This window comes from Drosophila obscura, unplaced genomic scaffold (genome assembly GCF_018151105.1).
Source record: "Drosophila obscura isolate BZ-5 IFL unplaced genomic scaffold, ASM1815110v1 contig_150, whole genome shotgun sequence".
Taxonomy (NCBI): domain Eukaryota; kingdom Metazoa; phylum Arthropoda; class Insecta; order Diptera; family Drosophilidae; genus Drosophila; species Drosophila obscura.
In genome coordinates, this window is record NW_024542736.1 from 2598112 (window position 1) to 2613129 (window position 15018).

Below are 15018 nucleotides of genomic sequence, written 5' to 3' on the forward strand. Positions count from 1 at the left end.
ATTTGCAACGCAAACCAAAATCATTTTCAGTCTTTTGTTTGTTTTCATTATCGATAAATGTTTGCCTATTGTTATCGCGATGCGACTGCGTCTGTCAGTGCCCCTGCCCCTGCCACTGCCACTGCCAACGCCACACAAGGCGAGCTGGCTTGCCTTGCCTTGGCCCGGCTTGCTTTTTCCAATGAAAATGCCAGGCCCCAATTTTGGTGCGCTTACTTTCCTGTCTAACCATTTTCGTTGGGAAATTCGCCTGTCAGCCAAGGATATTTTGCATTGCAATGGCAATTCATCAACACCATCCGATTTGTCATGCGGCAGACGCATAATTAAATACTTTCACCTGTGCACCACAGATGAACAAATGCAGCAGGTAGCAGCCGCAGCAGCCCCAGCAGTAGTAGATGCAGATACATTTTCATGGCCAACAGCCTGGCAAGCTGGCGTTGCACGAAGCCAATGGCACTAAAAATAGTCGCATTGCCTTTGCGAGAGACACATTTTGTCTTAATAGCCGCACTTCACGCACACTCAGAGAGACATCAAAGACTGGCGGAGTGGCAAGTGTCGGGTGCAGGTGCAGTGGTTTGTGGCAAAGCAGCAGCAGCATCTGAGGGGTAATGCGTGAAATTGGCAATTTCTCACCTCAAAGCCTTGTCACTTCTCTGGAGGTCGCTGCTTTTCTTTGTCCGACTTTCGCAAAAGAGTAAATCTTAAAAATAATAATTAAAGACTTATTTTATGTTGCCTTAAAGATTAAAAATTATTTACCACAAAATATTTGTATTTTTATTTTATCAAATTGAAAACACTTTTAAATATTTTTGCCAATCAATAAACGTTTCTTAGAAATGTTTCTTCTTTCTCATCGAATGTGTCCGTTCGCTAATGGAAAATTGTTTCTTAATTTTATCCCAAATGGATAATTTTATGCAGATGTATAGCTAAAGTTTTAGAACAGAACAGATTGATGCTAGTTTCTACGATAATTTCTATAATTTCGAATATTTTCGAAAAACAATTTCCATTTGATTTAAGTCGAAAAATGTTCTGATCGGAATGAACTTCAGAGTTTGCCCACACACATCCACCATCCACATCCGTTGCTGCTGCTGCTGCCGATGAATGAGATTTCTCCAGAAGAGCCAAATGTTTACACTAGCCACAGCCCCACCCTTAAAAAAAAACACCCATCCTCCCATTGGGTGGCAGCGACAGCAGCCGCAGCTGTGTGCGCGTCGAGTGGGCCCAGTTGCCGGCGCGGCGCGTATCTTTCGGATAGAAGATACTGCATCGCAGGCGAAGATACATTTTTCTTATTTTCTTGTTATTTTTAAACAAAGTGCACGACCCAAGGAGCTCTGCTGCGTTGCTGCGTTATGTAAGGTGTGTGTGTGTGTGTGTTTATTTTGTTGTTGCCCGTTTGTTTGTTGGCTCTGTTCTGACTTTCCTTTGTGCATCTCGCAGATACTCAATGCTGGGGCGGTGGCTAGAAAATGGTTTTGATGAGTGTCGAGCGGCCCCCAGGAAAACTTAATACAGTGTTTGACACAAAAAAAAAGATACAAGATACTAGATACTAGATGCGATCCCATACGATGCTGCACTGCGGCAATGAACTCTCAATGAAAGTGCAATTAAGTGGGGGCCTGCAATGGCAGTGTCTGTGCCTGCCTGCCTGCCTGCTAATTACATTTATCGTTTAGATGTTAATTACAAAGAGAGGGAGGGATAGAGCGAGAGAGGACGGGTGGAGCGACCTCTCAGGCTGATTATGCAGCAGCCACACACACCCTCCAATGTTCAGGGGGCGAGGTCAATGATATAACACTGATTAACTGCCAGCAGTTTCAGCTTTGTCTCTGTCTCTGTCCCTGGCTAAAGGTCAGGTCACCCAGCTCTGACGGTCTCCCTTCCACTCACATCCACTTTGCTCTCCTCTCTCAATCCATTCTGTGCCACGCCATTGATACATCTCGTATCTCTACTTTGGGCATCTCTAGAGACTTTTATCTCCATTGTCTGGTTTGGCTTACTCGCAGTTTGTTTATAGTTTATAGAGACCGTTGGCAGCTGCCGCATTTGGAACGGGCTTAAACTGGCATAAAATAGTTAAGCCACAAGATACAGCCACATACTCGCATGAGTCATGGCACACGAGAGATAAACATTGTATGAAAATGAAAGTAGCACTCATTCAAGTCTTAGATATGCCATATTTAGCTTGATTTCGTATTCCGCGTGGCAAATGGGCGCTGGGCACTCTATTCGTAACCAATGTGGCCAATCGCCCTGGGGGAAATTTTTACATAGTAAATTAAATATAAAACACTTTAAAATAAATATAATATATATATATAAATATATGTATATAATATAATAATAATATAATAAATATAAAATATTTATTTTTTATTTTAACAAATTTCCTCTACATTTTTTTATTCTGAGTATAAATATTAAAATTTCAGTTATTTTTATCTCTGGCTGTAGCTCCTCTATCTTGCCTCTTTTATGTATTTATTTTATTAGCTTCAAAAATTTGCATATATTTTTTTTTTTTGTTGCTGAAAAATATACATGTCTAAACATATTTTTTGGGAGTGGTCGAACATGATATGGGAGTACTATATACTCGTAGAATCGGCTATCCAGGCAAGTGCCATGACTCGCGCTTTTGGCAGCCCACAAATGGTAGACCCAAAACGCGTCTCAGTTCGAAAAAAGGGGAAAAGTCTGCAACGGCGGCTGGGGGTAAGTAGTGAAAGCGCCAACATCTTTTACGTGGTATCTTGTCGTTGGTTTTCCTTAAGGCCCAGGCCCCCAGACGAGACTGCAATCATATTTCACCTCTGCGCCAGAGTTTGCTGCACTTGTCGTGGTCGTGGTTGCAGTTTTTTGTTTTTATATCCGTTTGTTTGCTGCGGTGGCTATAAAAATAACTGAACACCCGAACAACTGTTCGAGCCGAACACTTGCCATTGCCACACTCTTGGCCAAGTTTGGCAACGGTTTTGACGGCTGCCAGAGCCCAGAAATCCACCGAAAACCGGCAGCAGCCCCTACCAAAAACGAGTTGTTGCTGTTTGTTGTTTGGTTGATTGTACGAAATACTCGTACTAGTACTCGTACTAGTATTTCTAACTATTTTTGTTGTCCACCATTTAATTTCATTCATTCGAAGTTAAGCGGCAAACGAACAAAACTACCAAAAAGCAGACGCAAAGCTGTGGTTGCTGTTTTTTCCACTGTACCCTTTTTTTGTATGGAGTATTATTAACTTATTAAATCTTTTACTACATATAATATTTGGTAAATTCGGGGTCCCATCTCAAACTTTCACCTTCTATATCACAACTTTATATTAAATATAATTTCCATCTCTAAAATGTTTTTGTAAATACAATATGTCCATCCCGAATTTCTCTATATATGTAGATCGTCAAATAGCCAAGCTACGAAAATATAATTTTTTCATTTTTTTTTCCCCCCATATCTTTTCTTCTCTTCTTAGGGCATTTTCACTTCGAACTTATTCACTTATTTTTTTTTTGTCTCTCTCTCCTTCCAACATTGTATCTGCCTGATTTTGGTTTTTCTTTGGTCTTCCCTCTCGCTCGTTGTCGATGGAGGGGCTTTTCTCGGACTGCATTTTCCGCTGGGGACTGGGTACTACTCGCAAGTGATTTTCATCAACGTCGTCTCCACTGGGTTTTTAATGCCATTTTCGTGCCTTGGCTGTTGCTTTGTTGCTTTCGATAAATGCCCACAGCCTGCAGAGTTGAGTTTTTCCGGCTGCAGTTTTCCCCTGGTGTCTGGTGCGCAATTCAATTGCTCGATGATGGCAAGGTTGGTTGGCAAAGGGGAACGGTAGGACAATGGCAATTGGGATGTGGTAATTACCGCAGGTAGCTGACGTATGTTGCACGTTACTCAAGCAGGTGTTTACGTGCGTCTGCAGATTTTCTGTTTCTGTTTTTCATATGAAGTTGCACACACAGCATGGAATCAATTGGTTTTTTTTTATAGTTATAGTTATTTTATAGTTTCATAATTATTATTTGCATTTTATATTCAGTCTTCCCGTTAACTTGAGGCTTTTGTCGTGAAAATCTGACATGAAAACTCACTCTGTTCTGCTAAGCCACACTGTGAGAGAAGGACAGAAAAGGAGCGCCCGAAGCGTGACAGAGTTTTATTGTGGCACCAAATAATTCCGATTGGTATTTTTAGGGTATTTCTGTCTTCTTTTCTTTCCCTTCCACTCTCTACGACATTACATTGTATATTCCTGATGTTTTAGCATTATTCTTGGTCTTATATTGGCAACCCACGCGCCTCTCAGAAAAAAAAAGAAAAACCTGAAATCTGTCATGAGCCTAAAAGACATTTATAAATTGGTTTTTGAGTTGCTGTTGCTTTTGTGGTTCGCTTTTCGAGCAAACAACCCACATGATTATATACAATAATGAATGGAGGCCCCCTCGCACATATGTATGTATCCCCCGCATGCCGCCCGATATCTTTAATTGGCCTCAACATTGAAATGTCACACGAGTGAGTAGTCGGTAGCATAATAATTATAGACAATAAATTATGATCATAGGCTATTTGCAAGCCATGTACGAGTACTGCGAGTATTACCTTACTTATTCAGATTATATTTCCTTTATGTCATTCCAGTTAATACTGCCTATATGACAGACCCACACGACATCGACAGCGACTGAGAGACACGTAAGTTGAGAGCACGAAGCGTGCAATTAAACCCCCCCGCATAAACTATAGAATATTTATGTAAATTTATAAATGTACATATATACAAACACACGTATGTGTTTTTATTAAAGAGTAAAACTTTGTCTCTGGTCTGACCCCAATCCGAGATGTAATGCTGCAAATGGAGCAGACAGCGGGAGGACTTGAGGGTAGGATTAGGGTAGGGTAGGGTAGGGTAGGGTACAAGCACTCCTCCACTCCCATTTCCCAGTTGGGTTCCTGTGCAGGCGGGCATAGTTTTCTGTTTAATATAAAAAGCGATTTCAATGTATGTTGATACCCTTTAAGTTAATGCCAATTCTATCCTACTGATTCACGTTTGAGAGCTCTTTTCGAATTTTTATTTGGTGTTCCAAAAACAAAGACCATCGCCACGTGTATTTTAGGTTTTCTTTGTACTTAAATATTTATTTAAAATTTTTTTATTTTCGTGAACATCATGATCATACATTGAATGGGTGTTGCATATATGTATATGGATTGTACATGCACATTTACGTTAAAATTTAAATTAAGAAAAAATACATTTTTTTTAAGCTATATAAATTTTCACATAATAGATTTTAATTGCTTTAAATACACTGCACACTGATTGTATATACATTTTTTGATTATAATTGTAGAGAAATCCAATATTCTGCAATCCATTTTTGGTTTAATTTTTCTTCATAAGATCCTCTACGAACGCAAAACTCACATTCGTATCAAACTGCAACTTCTTATCAAAGAGCCACTGAAGCGACAATAAATAATCGCCCGTCGGCATGGGAACACCAAGCAGCTCGTGTCTTAGATAAAAATCCTTAATAATCTGTGGTCCCTGTATTGGAAATTTTAGATGTTTAGATGCTAAAGACTACAATTCCCGGACGAGTATAATCTTACCACGTAGGGGCATGTGTGATTAATATTGGAATACTGTTTGAAAAGCCGATAGACTATTGAAGCAATGGGATTATTTGCCTTTCGTACAAACTGACAGCCATCAAGTGTGACATCATAAAGCCAAGGCTTATAGCCGTTTGCTCTTTTGAAAATCCTTCCATGAATGTATATATCGTTGACCGGATGTAATATCGTTCCATTTAAATTAAAGAGCACTTTATTTCGACTGACCGCCTTCAGTCGACAGTTGTGAAACACGAACCAGGATTGATTGTAGCTCTCGCACACCACGTTTGTAAACTTGAAAACTACAGCATCCTGGAATTAACTATGATTAAAGCAGGACCCACATATTTCACATAAAACGTAGGGGATTTACTTACATTATAATCGAATATTGAAGTTAGAAATATTCCGAAAAAAACACAGAGGAATTGTTTGGACTGCATCGCTTTTAAACGAATGATCAACGAATGACCGTTTATTCCCAATGATGGAATAATCTTATACATATTTTTTTTTCGCATGAGTCGTTTTTGATTTATTTAATTGTTATTTTTAAATGTACCATATCATAAGGTAAACCATGTCCATCTGTGTATCCGTTTATATATCTTTAAATCGTTTCTGGATCAGAGAACGGCATTAGGTGGTTGAAAAAAAAACGTTTATACATAAAAATCACCCGAATAAACTCGCTTAGATAACACTACTCAACAAAATTGAACTTTTTCTTTCGGCTGTGGACCAAATTACTTTTTCTGATAGATTTCGGGATTTAAAAATTGTTGTAGTACTTTATTTTTTTTTATGGTTTAATTTTTTTTAAGAATTTTTAAAATCAGGTATTTTTTCATGGTTTTTGTTTTTCAGAGGTAGTGCTTCTATTTTTAAACCCAAATATATTTATTTATGGTTGGTTACATGGAACTTTAAACATTGAAAAAAAAAAATTAACCATAAAAAAACCATAATTCGCTCTAAAAAAAAATGTAAAACCCAAAACCTATAAGAAAAAGTCATTTTGGGCCAAAGCCTAAATGTCGTGTTGACTAGTGTAACAGAACAACAGATTAGAACGCTGCGTTCCCTCCTCTTGATGAAAAAGAAAACATTTAAAAGAGACAATTTGCCATTTTATGTTATGCCCATTTCCGCATAATAGAGTTTAATTGCTTTAAATACACTGAACACTGATTGTATATAAGTTTTTTGATTATAATTTTAGAGATATATAATATTCTGTACAATCCATTTTGGGTTTAATTTTTCTTCATAAGATCCTCTACGAACGCAAAACTCACATTAGTATCAAACTGCAACTTCTTATCAAAGAGCCACTGAATCGACAATAAATAATCGCCCGTCGGCATGGGAACACGAAGCAGCTCGTGTCTTAGATAAAAATCCTTAACAATCTGTGGTCCCTGTAATGGAAATTTTAGATTTTTAGATGCTAAAGTACTGAAATACCCGGACGAGTATAATCTTACCACGTAGGGGCATGTGTGATTAATATTGGAATACTGTTTGAAAAGCCGATAGACTATTGAAGCAATGGGATTATTTGCCTTTCGTACAAACTGACAGCCATCAATTGTGACATCATAAAGCCAAGGCCTATTGCCGTTTGCTCTTTTGAAAAACCTTCCATGAATTGATACATCGTTGACCGGATGTAATACCGTTCCATTTAAATTGAGGAGCACTTTATTTCGCCCGACCGCCTTCAGTCGACAGTTGTGAAACACGACCCAGGATTGATTGTAGCTCTCGCACACCAAGTTTGTAAGCTTAAAAACTACAGCATCCTGGAATTACCTATGATTAAATGAGGACCCACATATTTGACATAAAACGTAGGGGATTTACTTACATTATAATCGAATATTGAAGTTAGAAATATTGCGAATAAAACACAGAGGAATTGTTTGGACTGCATCGCTTTAAGCGAATGATCAACGAATGGCCGTTTAAACCCAATGATGGAATAATCTTATATATATATTTTTTTTTTCACATGAGTCGTTTTTGTTTTATTTACTTGTTATTTTTATATTTACCATATCAGAAGGTAAACCATGTCTATCTGTGTATCCGTTTATATATCTGCAAATTGTTTCTGGATCAGAGAACGGCATAAGGTGGTTGAAAAAAAAAACGATTACACATAAAAATCAGCCGAATAAACTCGCTTAGATAACACTACTCAACAAAATTGAACTTTTTCTTTCGGCTGTGGACCAAATTACTTTTTCTGATAGATTTCGGGATTTAAAAATTGTTGTAGTACTTTATTTTTTTTATGGTTTAATTTTTTTGTAAGAATTTTTAAAATCTGGTATTTTTTCATGGTTTTTGTTTTTCAGAGGTAGTGCTTCTATTTTTCACATAACTTAAGTATCTTGTATCTGGTTGCATGGAACTTTAAACATTAAAAAAAAAAATTAACCATAAAAAAACCATAATTCGCAAAAAAAAATGTAAAACCCAAAACCTATAAGAAAAAGTCATGTTGGGCCAAAGCCTAAATGTCGTGTTGACTAGTGTAACAGAACAACAGATTAGACCGCTGCGTTCCCTCCTCTTGATGAAAAAGAAAACATTTAAAAGAGACAATTTGCCATTTTATGTTATGCCCATTTCCGCATAATAGAGTTTAATTGCTTTAAATACACTGAACACTGATTGTATATACATTTTTTAAATTATAATTGTAGAGAATTCCAATATTCTGTACAATCCATTTTGGGTTTAATTTTTCTTTATAAGATCCTCTACGAACACAAAACTCACATTCGTATCAAACTGTAACTTCTTATCAAAGATCCACTGAAGCGACAATAAATAATCGCCCGTCGGCCAGGGAAGAGGCATCAGATCGGTTCTCAGATAAAAATCCTTAATAATCTGTGGTCCCTGTAATGTAAATTTTAGATGTTTAGATGCTAAAGGACGAGTAAGGTAAGGACGAGTATAATCTTACCACGTAGGGGCATGTGTGATTAATATTGGAATACTGTTTGAAAAGCCCATAGACCATTGCAATAAGGGGATTATTTGGCTTTCGTAAATACTGACAGGCATCAAATGTAACGTCATAAAGCCAGGGCCTATAGCCGGTTGCCCTTTTGAAAATCCTTCCATGAATGTATATATCGTTGACCGGATGTAATATCGTTCCATTGAAATTAAAGAGCACTTTATTTCGACTGACCGCCTTCAGTCGACAGTTGTGAAACACGAACCAGGATTGATTGTAGCTCTCGCACACCACGTTTGTAAACTTGAAAACTACAGCATCCTGGAATTACCTATGATTAAATCAGGACCCACATATTTCACATAAAACGTAGGGGATTTACTTACATTATAATCGAATATTGAAGTTAGAAATATTCCGAATAAAACACAGAGGAATTGTTTGGACTGCATCGCTTTAAGCGAATGATCAACGAATGGCCGTTTAAACCCAATGATGGAATAATCTTATATATATATTTTTTTTTTTCACATGAGTCGTTTTTGTTTTATTTACTTGTTATTTTTATATTTACCATATCAGAAGGTAAACCATGTCTATCTGTGTATCCGTTTATATATCTGCAAATTGTTTCTGGATCAGAGAACGGCATAAGGTGGTTGAAAAAACGATTACACATAAAAATCACCCGAATAAACTCGCTTAGATAACAGAACAACAGATTCAATTGCTTTAAATACACTAAAAACTGATGGTATATAAATTTTTATTACAATTGTTGAGGTACGTAATATTCTGTACAAAACCAAAAAGGTTTAATTTTTCTTCATAAGATCCTCTACGAACGCAAAACTCACATTCGTATCAAACTGCAACTTCTTATCAAAGAGCCACTGAAGCGACAATAAATAATCGCCCGTCGGCAAGGGAAGAGGCATCAGATCGGTTCTCAGATAAAAATCCTTAACAATCTGTGGTCCCTGCAATGAAAATTTTAGATGTTTAGATGCTAAAGTACTGAAACACCCGTACGAGTATTATCTTACCACAAAGGGGCATGTGTGATTAATATTGGAATACTGTTTGAAAAGCCCATAGACCATTGCAATAAGGGGATTATTTGGCTTTCGTAAATACCGACAGGCATCAAATGTAACGTCATAAAGCCAGGGTCTATAGCCGTTTGCCCTTTTGAAAATCCTTCCACGAACTGATATATCGTTGACCGGATATAATACCGTCCCATTTGCATTAAAGACCACTATATTTCGACTGACCGCCTTCAGTCGACAATTGTGAAACACGAACCAGGATTGATTGTAGCTCTGGCACACCAAGTTTGTAAATTTGAAAACTACAGCATCCTGGAATCAACTATGATTAAAGCAGGACCCACATGTTTCACATAAAACGTAGGGGATTTACTTACATTATAATCGAACATTGAAGTTAGAAAAATTCCGAATAAAACAAAGAGTATCAACTGCATTGCTACTAAACGTTTGATCAACGAATGGCCATTGAATCGCAATGATAGAATAATCTTAGCCTTATATTTTTCCGCATGAGTAGGATTTTGATCTGTTTTTGTTTAAAATATCAGGTATAACATTTCCATTTGTCTGTGTATCCATTTAGCTGTTCGGAAATCGTTATGGGATTACCTTTATTCATATGGTATAATATGAAAAGTAATTAAAACTGATTTAAATTATAATTTTCTGTTTTTTTTTTTATTTTCTTTTATTGATACATTAAAATAATGTGTCTATAAATCCCAACATTATCTAAGTATGCACCCAAAAGCTCATTGCTCTGGAATTAATACAGTTCAACAACCACTTTTTCAAAAAGCTAAACGACAGTTGCGCTTCATTTATTCAAGCTTATTTAAACCCTGTTTAAATATATTTCGGATCGCAAGATTAATTTCTGTGTACAGCTGACATAAATTGACTATGAAATTATTCTCAATGTATGATCTTCTATTGACTTTATTTTGCTCGAATTTTGTTGTGCGCTTCGATCCCACAAAGGATGCTGCGCTGAGCTGCTGGGAAATTGAATCGTTTGGGAACATACTCTCTCTCTCTTTCTCTCTCTTTCGTATCGTACTACATTGATGATGTCACTGGATGGGGAGGGCGGGTTGGAACTCTTGCGGCAGGCTATAAAATTGATTTTGCATTAAAATTCGTTTAAGAAGCAAATTCCGTTTTCTGCGTACCGAAGTGCGAAACAAAATTCGAGGCGTGGAAGCAACACTAAAAATCAATTAAATTCCTATTTATATAAATACAAGAAATGAAAAAAAAAAAATAAAAAATAAAATTAAATAAAAAGTAGAAAGAGGCGCCTCGCAGGTTCTTATTCGCTCTCTCTCTTCTCTCTCTCTCTCTCTCTGTCTGTGCCTCTCAATCTGTGGATGTGGCTGTGGATGGGAAAATGTTTGGCTCGTGGCTCTGTTGGGTTGCTGTTGGCCAACCGCATCGTTTGCTGACCCAATTTTCACCGGCTAAGAATAGCGAAAAAATGCTTGTCGGTTTCGTGCATCGTTCTGCGTCAAATTACACACGAGAGAAGTGCAGCAGCAGTGACATCTCTCAGATACTCGTACTTCCAGTTTACAAAATTATACAAATACATTGCTACACCATCGATTCTATTAAACATCTTCATTCTTGCTCATTCCTTAGGGAATATCCCACAGAAAGTTGTATTTTCTAAATTCCTTCTAATTCCTCAGTTCGGATAATTATTACATGTATCAAAGATTTTACAAGCTCATACTACTAGAGCAGTTTCTCCCATATTAAATCCCATCCAATAGCATATTTTTTTGGTCATCTTAAATCTAAACTATTAAAAATTCTTTATAATTTATTATTCCCATTCTGTCATCGCTTTGACTATCTCTAATTAATTAAATGCAAATAATTTATTTATTCACATCCCCCGTTTGCTGCCAAGTGAATTACATGAACAAATTTATAACAATGAGACCTACCCAGTGCGAGTACCATTTTGTTGGCGATTTGTTGGCGCCCAACCAAAAGCCGGCGACAAGTTTTATTCCAATCACAAAAACTATACGAATTTTGTCATCATTTTTCACTTGTCATCTTGCTGCAAAGAGGCCAAAAGAAAAGCGCCAGGGGGCGTGTGCATCTTTCTGTACGTCTCTTTAATTGTAACACTCGAATGAATATGCATTTCCATTTATTTTGGTTTTTCCTTAAGCCTATTCCCAATATAAATCTGAAAATGTTTCTGAGGCATTTCCGCATTGTTCTTTTCGTCATAAATCAATTGGTTGCAATCTAAACAATTCCTCGTGAATGTGTCTGCGTGTCGATCAATTGAGGCGTAGGTACCAAAATTAGCGAACAACACAGAGAGACGAGACACACACAAATCAATCAAGCGTCTCCCTATTTGCATATTTCTTTATGCCCCCAGAGGCGAGAATTCTCTAGTCCCCACAGAGCTCTATAGTTCTATAGAGAGGAGGAGGTGGGGAGGAGCTGCTAAAAAAAACTTGATTTGAAATCGAGCTGTGAATTATTTGCCAATAAACTTTATTATAAATTGTATATATCAATCAGTAGAGAAATATTCATCCGTTGCTGTTCTGTTCTGTTGCCAAAAATTACTTGAAATGTTATCAAATTTATTGCTAAATTTAGGACTGTAATTACCTAATTCCTATTTACAAATTTAAGGAAATATAAGCCAAAATATTCATAAACTAAAACTAATAGGAACGTTGAGTCACACGAGCTAGAGAGATTCATGGGAAACTGTTAGGTATACTTGAATACAATTTTTAAACATTGATAATATTCAAAAAGATCAATGTTATTTTTTCCCTAAAAGTAAAAAAAAAACGCTTTAAAATTTTCGTCACATTTCTCGTAAATCCATTCGGTGATTCTTGCTTATAAAAATGAACAAATAAAAATAAGAAAAATATATTTAAATTACGTGACTTTCATGAGCAAATTCCAGAAATGGATTAGAAAGTGTTCATTAGCTTTCTTATCAGCGCTAGCCTCACCATTGCATGTGCCCGTCTGTCCTCCTTTGGTTCCACTATGCTGGAAACATTTTTTCGATGCGTTCTGGCGTGTATATACAATATCTATAGATCTATAATTAGAGTTTTCTTCATGTTTTACGTTATTTTTTTGGTCGATTGTGACAAAAGTTCTCACGTTGCTTGTACTGGATTGAATTCCCTTGTTGGTGGTTGTGGGTTGGGGTTGGCTTTTCCTGACTTTTGTTCGATCTGTATCTCCATTGTATCTTTGTCAGTTTGCAGGGGAATATTGCCTTAAATATGATGCCATAGCAGGGCAAAGCCTCATTACCGATCAAGTGGCTTCTCAATGCACAACTCAATGCAAAGGACTTGAAAATTTCCGTAAACAAATGCATAATAATATTATCAATTAATAAATACTATAAAAATATTGTGACAAAACGCGGCACCAGCTTAAAGAAGATTTCATCAGGTGAGAGATAAAACATTGCGTACAAATCAAATTGCGGAACTGAAGAAAATCAATCGATTTGTTTATACATTTTTTGGGAATCGTTCGAGAGCGACCGATTGCTGTGTATGGTGTATTTCAAATAATTATTAAAATTCTCCTGGCCCCGGGCCAAGTTTTCTTTTCTTTTCCTTTTGGAATTTTCAATTTAAATTTCTTCTCTCTCTGGCGCGAGAGAGATCTTGTCCGGCAACATGAGGGGCCATGTGCAACACTTTATAAACTATGAAATGTGTTTTATATCCATTTCTCTACACAAGTATATCGGCTTCTGTTTTGTATCTCTGAGTAATTTTTGTGGATATTTGTGGGCGCCCCACCCTTGAAAAATGTGGCCAAAGATGAGTCATTTCGGTCGTTTCAGTTTTAACCACCCAGAATGAAAATGTGTCCACCCTTGTTGCGGGTTGTGTTTTGTGGTTCTCCCTGTTTAATTTGAATTTAAATTTTCCCTTCCTGCCTCAACAAACAAGGCGTTGTGCGACGACAGACTCTCCCCAGAGATGCAAAACAGACGACAAAAATCGATAAGCGCTAAAGTTTTTTTTTTGTATATTCTTTGGACTTTAATTTTCATCCGACCAACAAATCCCCCCAACTCTCGAACCCCTTGGAGGCGTCACCCACACAGTGACATAATATTCTGGCTACTCCCCCCAGAAGAGTGTGCCACAAGGCTGTTGGTTAAAGAGCGAAAAACTGGGAAAGAAAAAGAAAAAGAGAGAGTGGTAGGCGTCGAGTTGTCGCCAATTGCCTGTACCCCCTGGGTGGGGTTTTCCCAAGAGCTTAGAACTGCGAGCTCTTTTTACGACTTTCTTGGCGCCAATACCATCCGTTCCGATATTTAATAGACGATGAGACATCAGGAATTAGAAATGTGTTTGGCATTGAACAAGGGATTTTTGTTGACAGGAATTTGTCGGAAATAGCATGCAAAAAAAGGATTTACATATCCTGTGGCATTGCTGAGAGAAGTATTTCCTCTTTCTAATTGAAGAAGCCCGCCCCCCTGAAACTGATCTTCTTTTGTTGGATTTCTGAACAGACCCAGCAACCCAGCAACCTTTTCTGATGCAATCCCCTTGTCAAACGGATTCACCAACATATTCCGGCAGTGTACTAAAAATCCTGAATAGAGGAGCGAAGCTCTACAGAAATTAGCGTAATTTCTAAATTTTCAACTGAAAATATCTTTGAAATTGTTTGGAAATCTTTTGATAATGAATCGGAATCCACAATCTCCCACAAATTTGGGCAAGCAGAATGGAGCCCTGGTGCTGGAGGTGCTAAAAGTGTTGGGTCGTCCCGCCACCATCTCGGAGGTGGCCCAACGGGTATCCACGGTGTACAAGCTGCCGCTGCAGCCCATCCAACCTGTTGTGGCCGATGTGCTCAGGGCGGGCGTGGCCTACGGTTTCTTCAGTTGCCGCTTCGGCTGCTATGCGGTGGTGCAGCGCATCGTGGAGCAGTTGAGTCGCGATATTGATGAGTACGCTGTCAAAGTCATTACCGGGGACACGCCTCAGATGTCGCCGCTGATGCTGAAGCTGCAGCAGTTGGACGAATCCCCGCTGGTGTCGGGGAACAGCCATCGTTTGGTGTATATGCATGACCCAAACTATCCCCAGTGGAGAGCAGTCACCGATAATCCCTGAGAGTCGGAGTCCTTTACTTGAAGTGTTCCCAAATCAAATCCAATTCGCATTGTAATCCAATAAAACAGAATTCTTTGAAGCGTTGAAAATGGGGCAATGACTCGTCCTTGTTTGTGGAACTGCCACCCCCGCTACTTGCACCTCCCCTTCAGTTCTCTGCTCGCGG

At 37.9% G+C, this 15018-nt stretch overlaps 5 protein-coding genes across 5 annotated transcripts; 1 reads left to right on the plus strand and 4 right to left on the minus strand.

Annotated features, from left to right (window-relative positions):
• Positions 1–5424: 5424 nt before the first annotated feature.
• LOC111076826 lies at positions 5425–6110 on the minus strand. Its single transcript, XM_022370847.2, has 3 exons — positions 6045–6110; positions 5662–5979; positions 5425–5596 (listed from the first exon to the last, which is right to left on the minus strand). Exons 1-3 carry the CDS (start codon positions 6108–6110, stop codon positions 5432–5434), a joined length of 549 nt encoding a protein of 182 aa, XP_022226539.2. The 3' UTR covers positions 5425–5431.
• Positions 6111–6829: 719 nt separating this feature from the next.
• LOC111076757 lies at positions 6830–7603 on the minus strand. The gene is made up of 3 exons (XM_041591745.1): positions 7538–7603; positions 7155–7472; positions 6830–7088 (listed from the first exon to the last, which is right to left on the minus strand). The coding sequence occupies exons 1-3, from the start codon at positions 7601–7603 to the stop codon at positions 6924–6926; spliced, it is 549 nt and encodes a 182-aa protein (XP_041447679.1). The 3' UTR covers positions 6830–6923.
• An 812-nt stretch (positions 7604–8415) lies between these two features.
• On the minus strand, positions 8416–9096 carry LOC111076679. Its single transcript, XM_022370601.2, has 3 exons — positions 9031–9096; positions 8648–8965; positions 8416–8580 (listed from the first exon to the last, which is right to left on the minus strand). Exons 1-3 carry the CDS (start codon positions 9094–9096, stop codon positions 8416–8418), a joined length of 549 nt encoding a protein of 182 aa, XP_022226293.2.
• A 363-nt stretch (positions 9097–9459) lies between these two features.
• On the minus strand, positions 9460–10088 carry LOC111076594. The gene is made up of 3 exons (XM_022370481.2): positions 10074–10088; positions 9691–10008; positions 9460–9624 (listed from the first exon to the last, which is right to left on the minus strand). Exons 1-3 carry the CDS (start codon positions 10086–10088, stop codon positions 9460–9462), a joined length of 498 nt encoding a protein of 165 aa, XP_022226173.1.
• Positions 10089–14276: 4188 nt separating this feature from the next.
• LOC111082638 lies at positions 14277–14941 on the plus strand. The gene has a single exon (XM_022378866.2). The coding sequence runs from the start codon at positions 14418–14420 to the stop codon at positions 14850–14852; it is 435 nt and encodes a 144-aa protein (XP_022234558.2). The 5' UTR covers positions 14277–14417; the 3' UTR covers positions 14853–14941.
• Positions 14942–15018: the final 77 nt, after the last annotated feature.

What these genes read in the sequence shown, in the direction of transcription:
- LOC111076594 (XM_022370481.2), bottom strand. An exon ending in ATCACACATGCCCCTTTGTG is followed by an intron (nt 9,625 to 9,690) that starts GTAAGATAATAC and finishes TTTTCATTGCAG; the next exon opens with GGACCACAGATTGTTAAGGA.
- LOC111076826 (XM_022370847.2), bottom strand. Translation starts at nt 6,110, where the DNA reads ATGCAGTCCAAACAATTCCTCTGTGTTTTTTTCGGAATATTTCTAACT. An exon ending in CTTCAATATTCGATTATAAT is followed by an intron (nt 5,980 to 6,044) that starts GTAAGTAAATCC and finishes AGTTAATTCCAG; the next exon opens with GATGCTGTAGTTTTCAAGTT. An exon ending in ATCACACATGCCCCTACGTG is followed by an intron (nt 5,597 to 5,661) that starts GTAAGATTATAC and finishes TTTCCAATACAG; the next exon opens with GGACCACAGATTATTAAGGA.
- LOC111076757 (XM_041591745.1), bottom strand. Translation starts at nt 7,603, where the DNA reads ATGCAGTCCAAACAATTCCTCTGTGTTTTATTCGCAATATTTCTAACT. An exon ending in CTTCAATATTCGATTATAAT is followed by an intron (nt 7,473 to 7,537) that starts GTAAGTAAATCC and finishes AGGTAATTCCAG; the next exon opens with GATGCTGTAGTTTTTAAGCT. An exon ending in ATCACACATGCCCCTACGTG is followed by an intron (nt 7,089 to 7,154) that starts GTAAGATTATAC and finishes TTTCCATTACAG; the next exon opens with GGACCACAGATTGTTAAGGA.
- LOC111082638 (XM_022378866.2), top strand. Translation starts at nt 14,418, where the DNA reads ATGAATCGGAATCCACAATCTCCCACAAATTTGGGCAAGCAGAATGGA.
- LOC111076679 (XM_022370601.2), bottom strand. Translation starts at nt 9,096, where the DNA reads ATGCAGTCCAAACAATTCCTCTGTGTTTTATTCGGAATATTTCTAACT. An exon ending in CTTCAATATTCGATTATAAT is followed by an intron (nt 8,966 to 9,030) that starts GTAAGTAAATCC and finishes AGGTAATTCCAG; the next exon opens with GATGCTGTAGTTTTCAAGTT. An exon ending in ATCACACATGCCCCTACGTG is followed by an intron (nt 8,581 to 8,647) that starts GTAAGATTATAC and finishes TTTACATTACAG; the next exon opens with GGACCACAGATTATTAAGGA.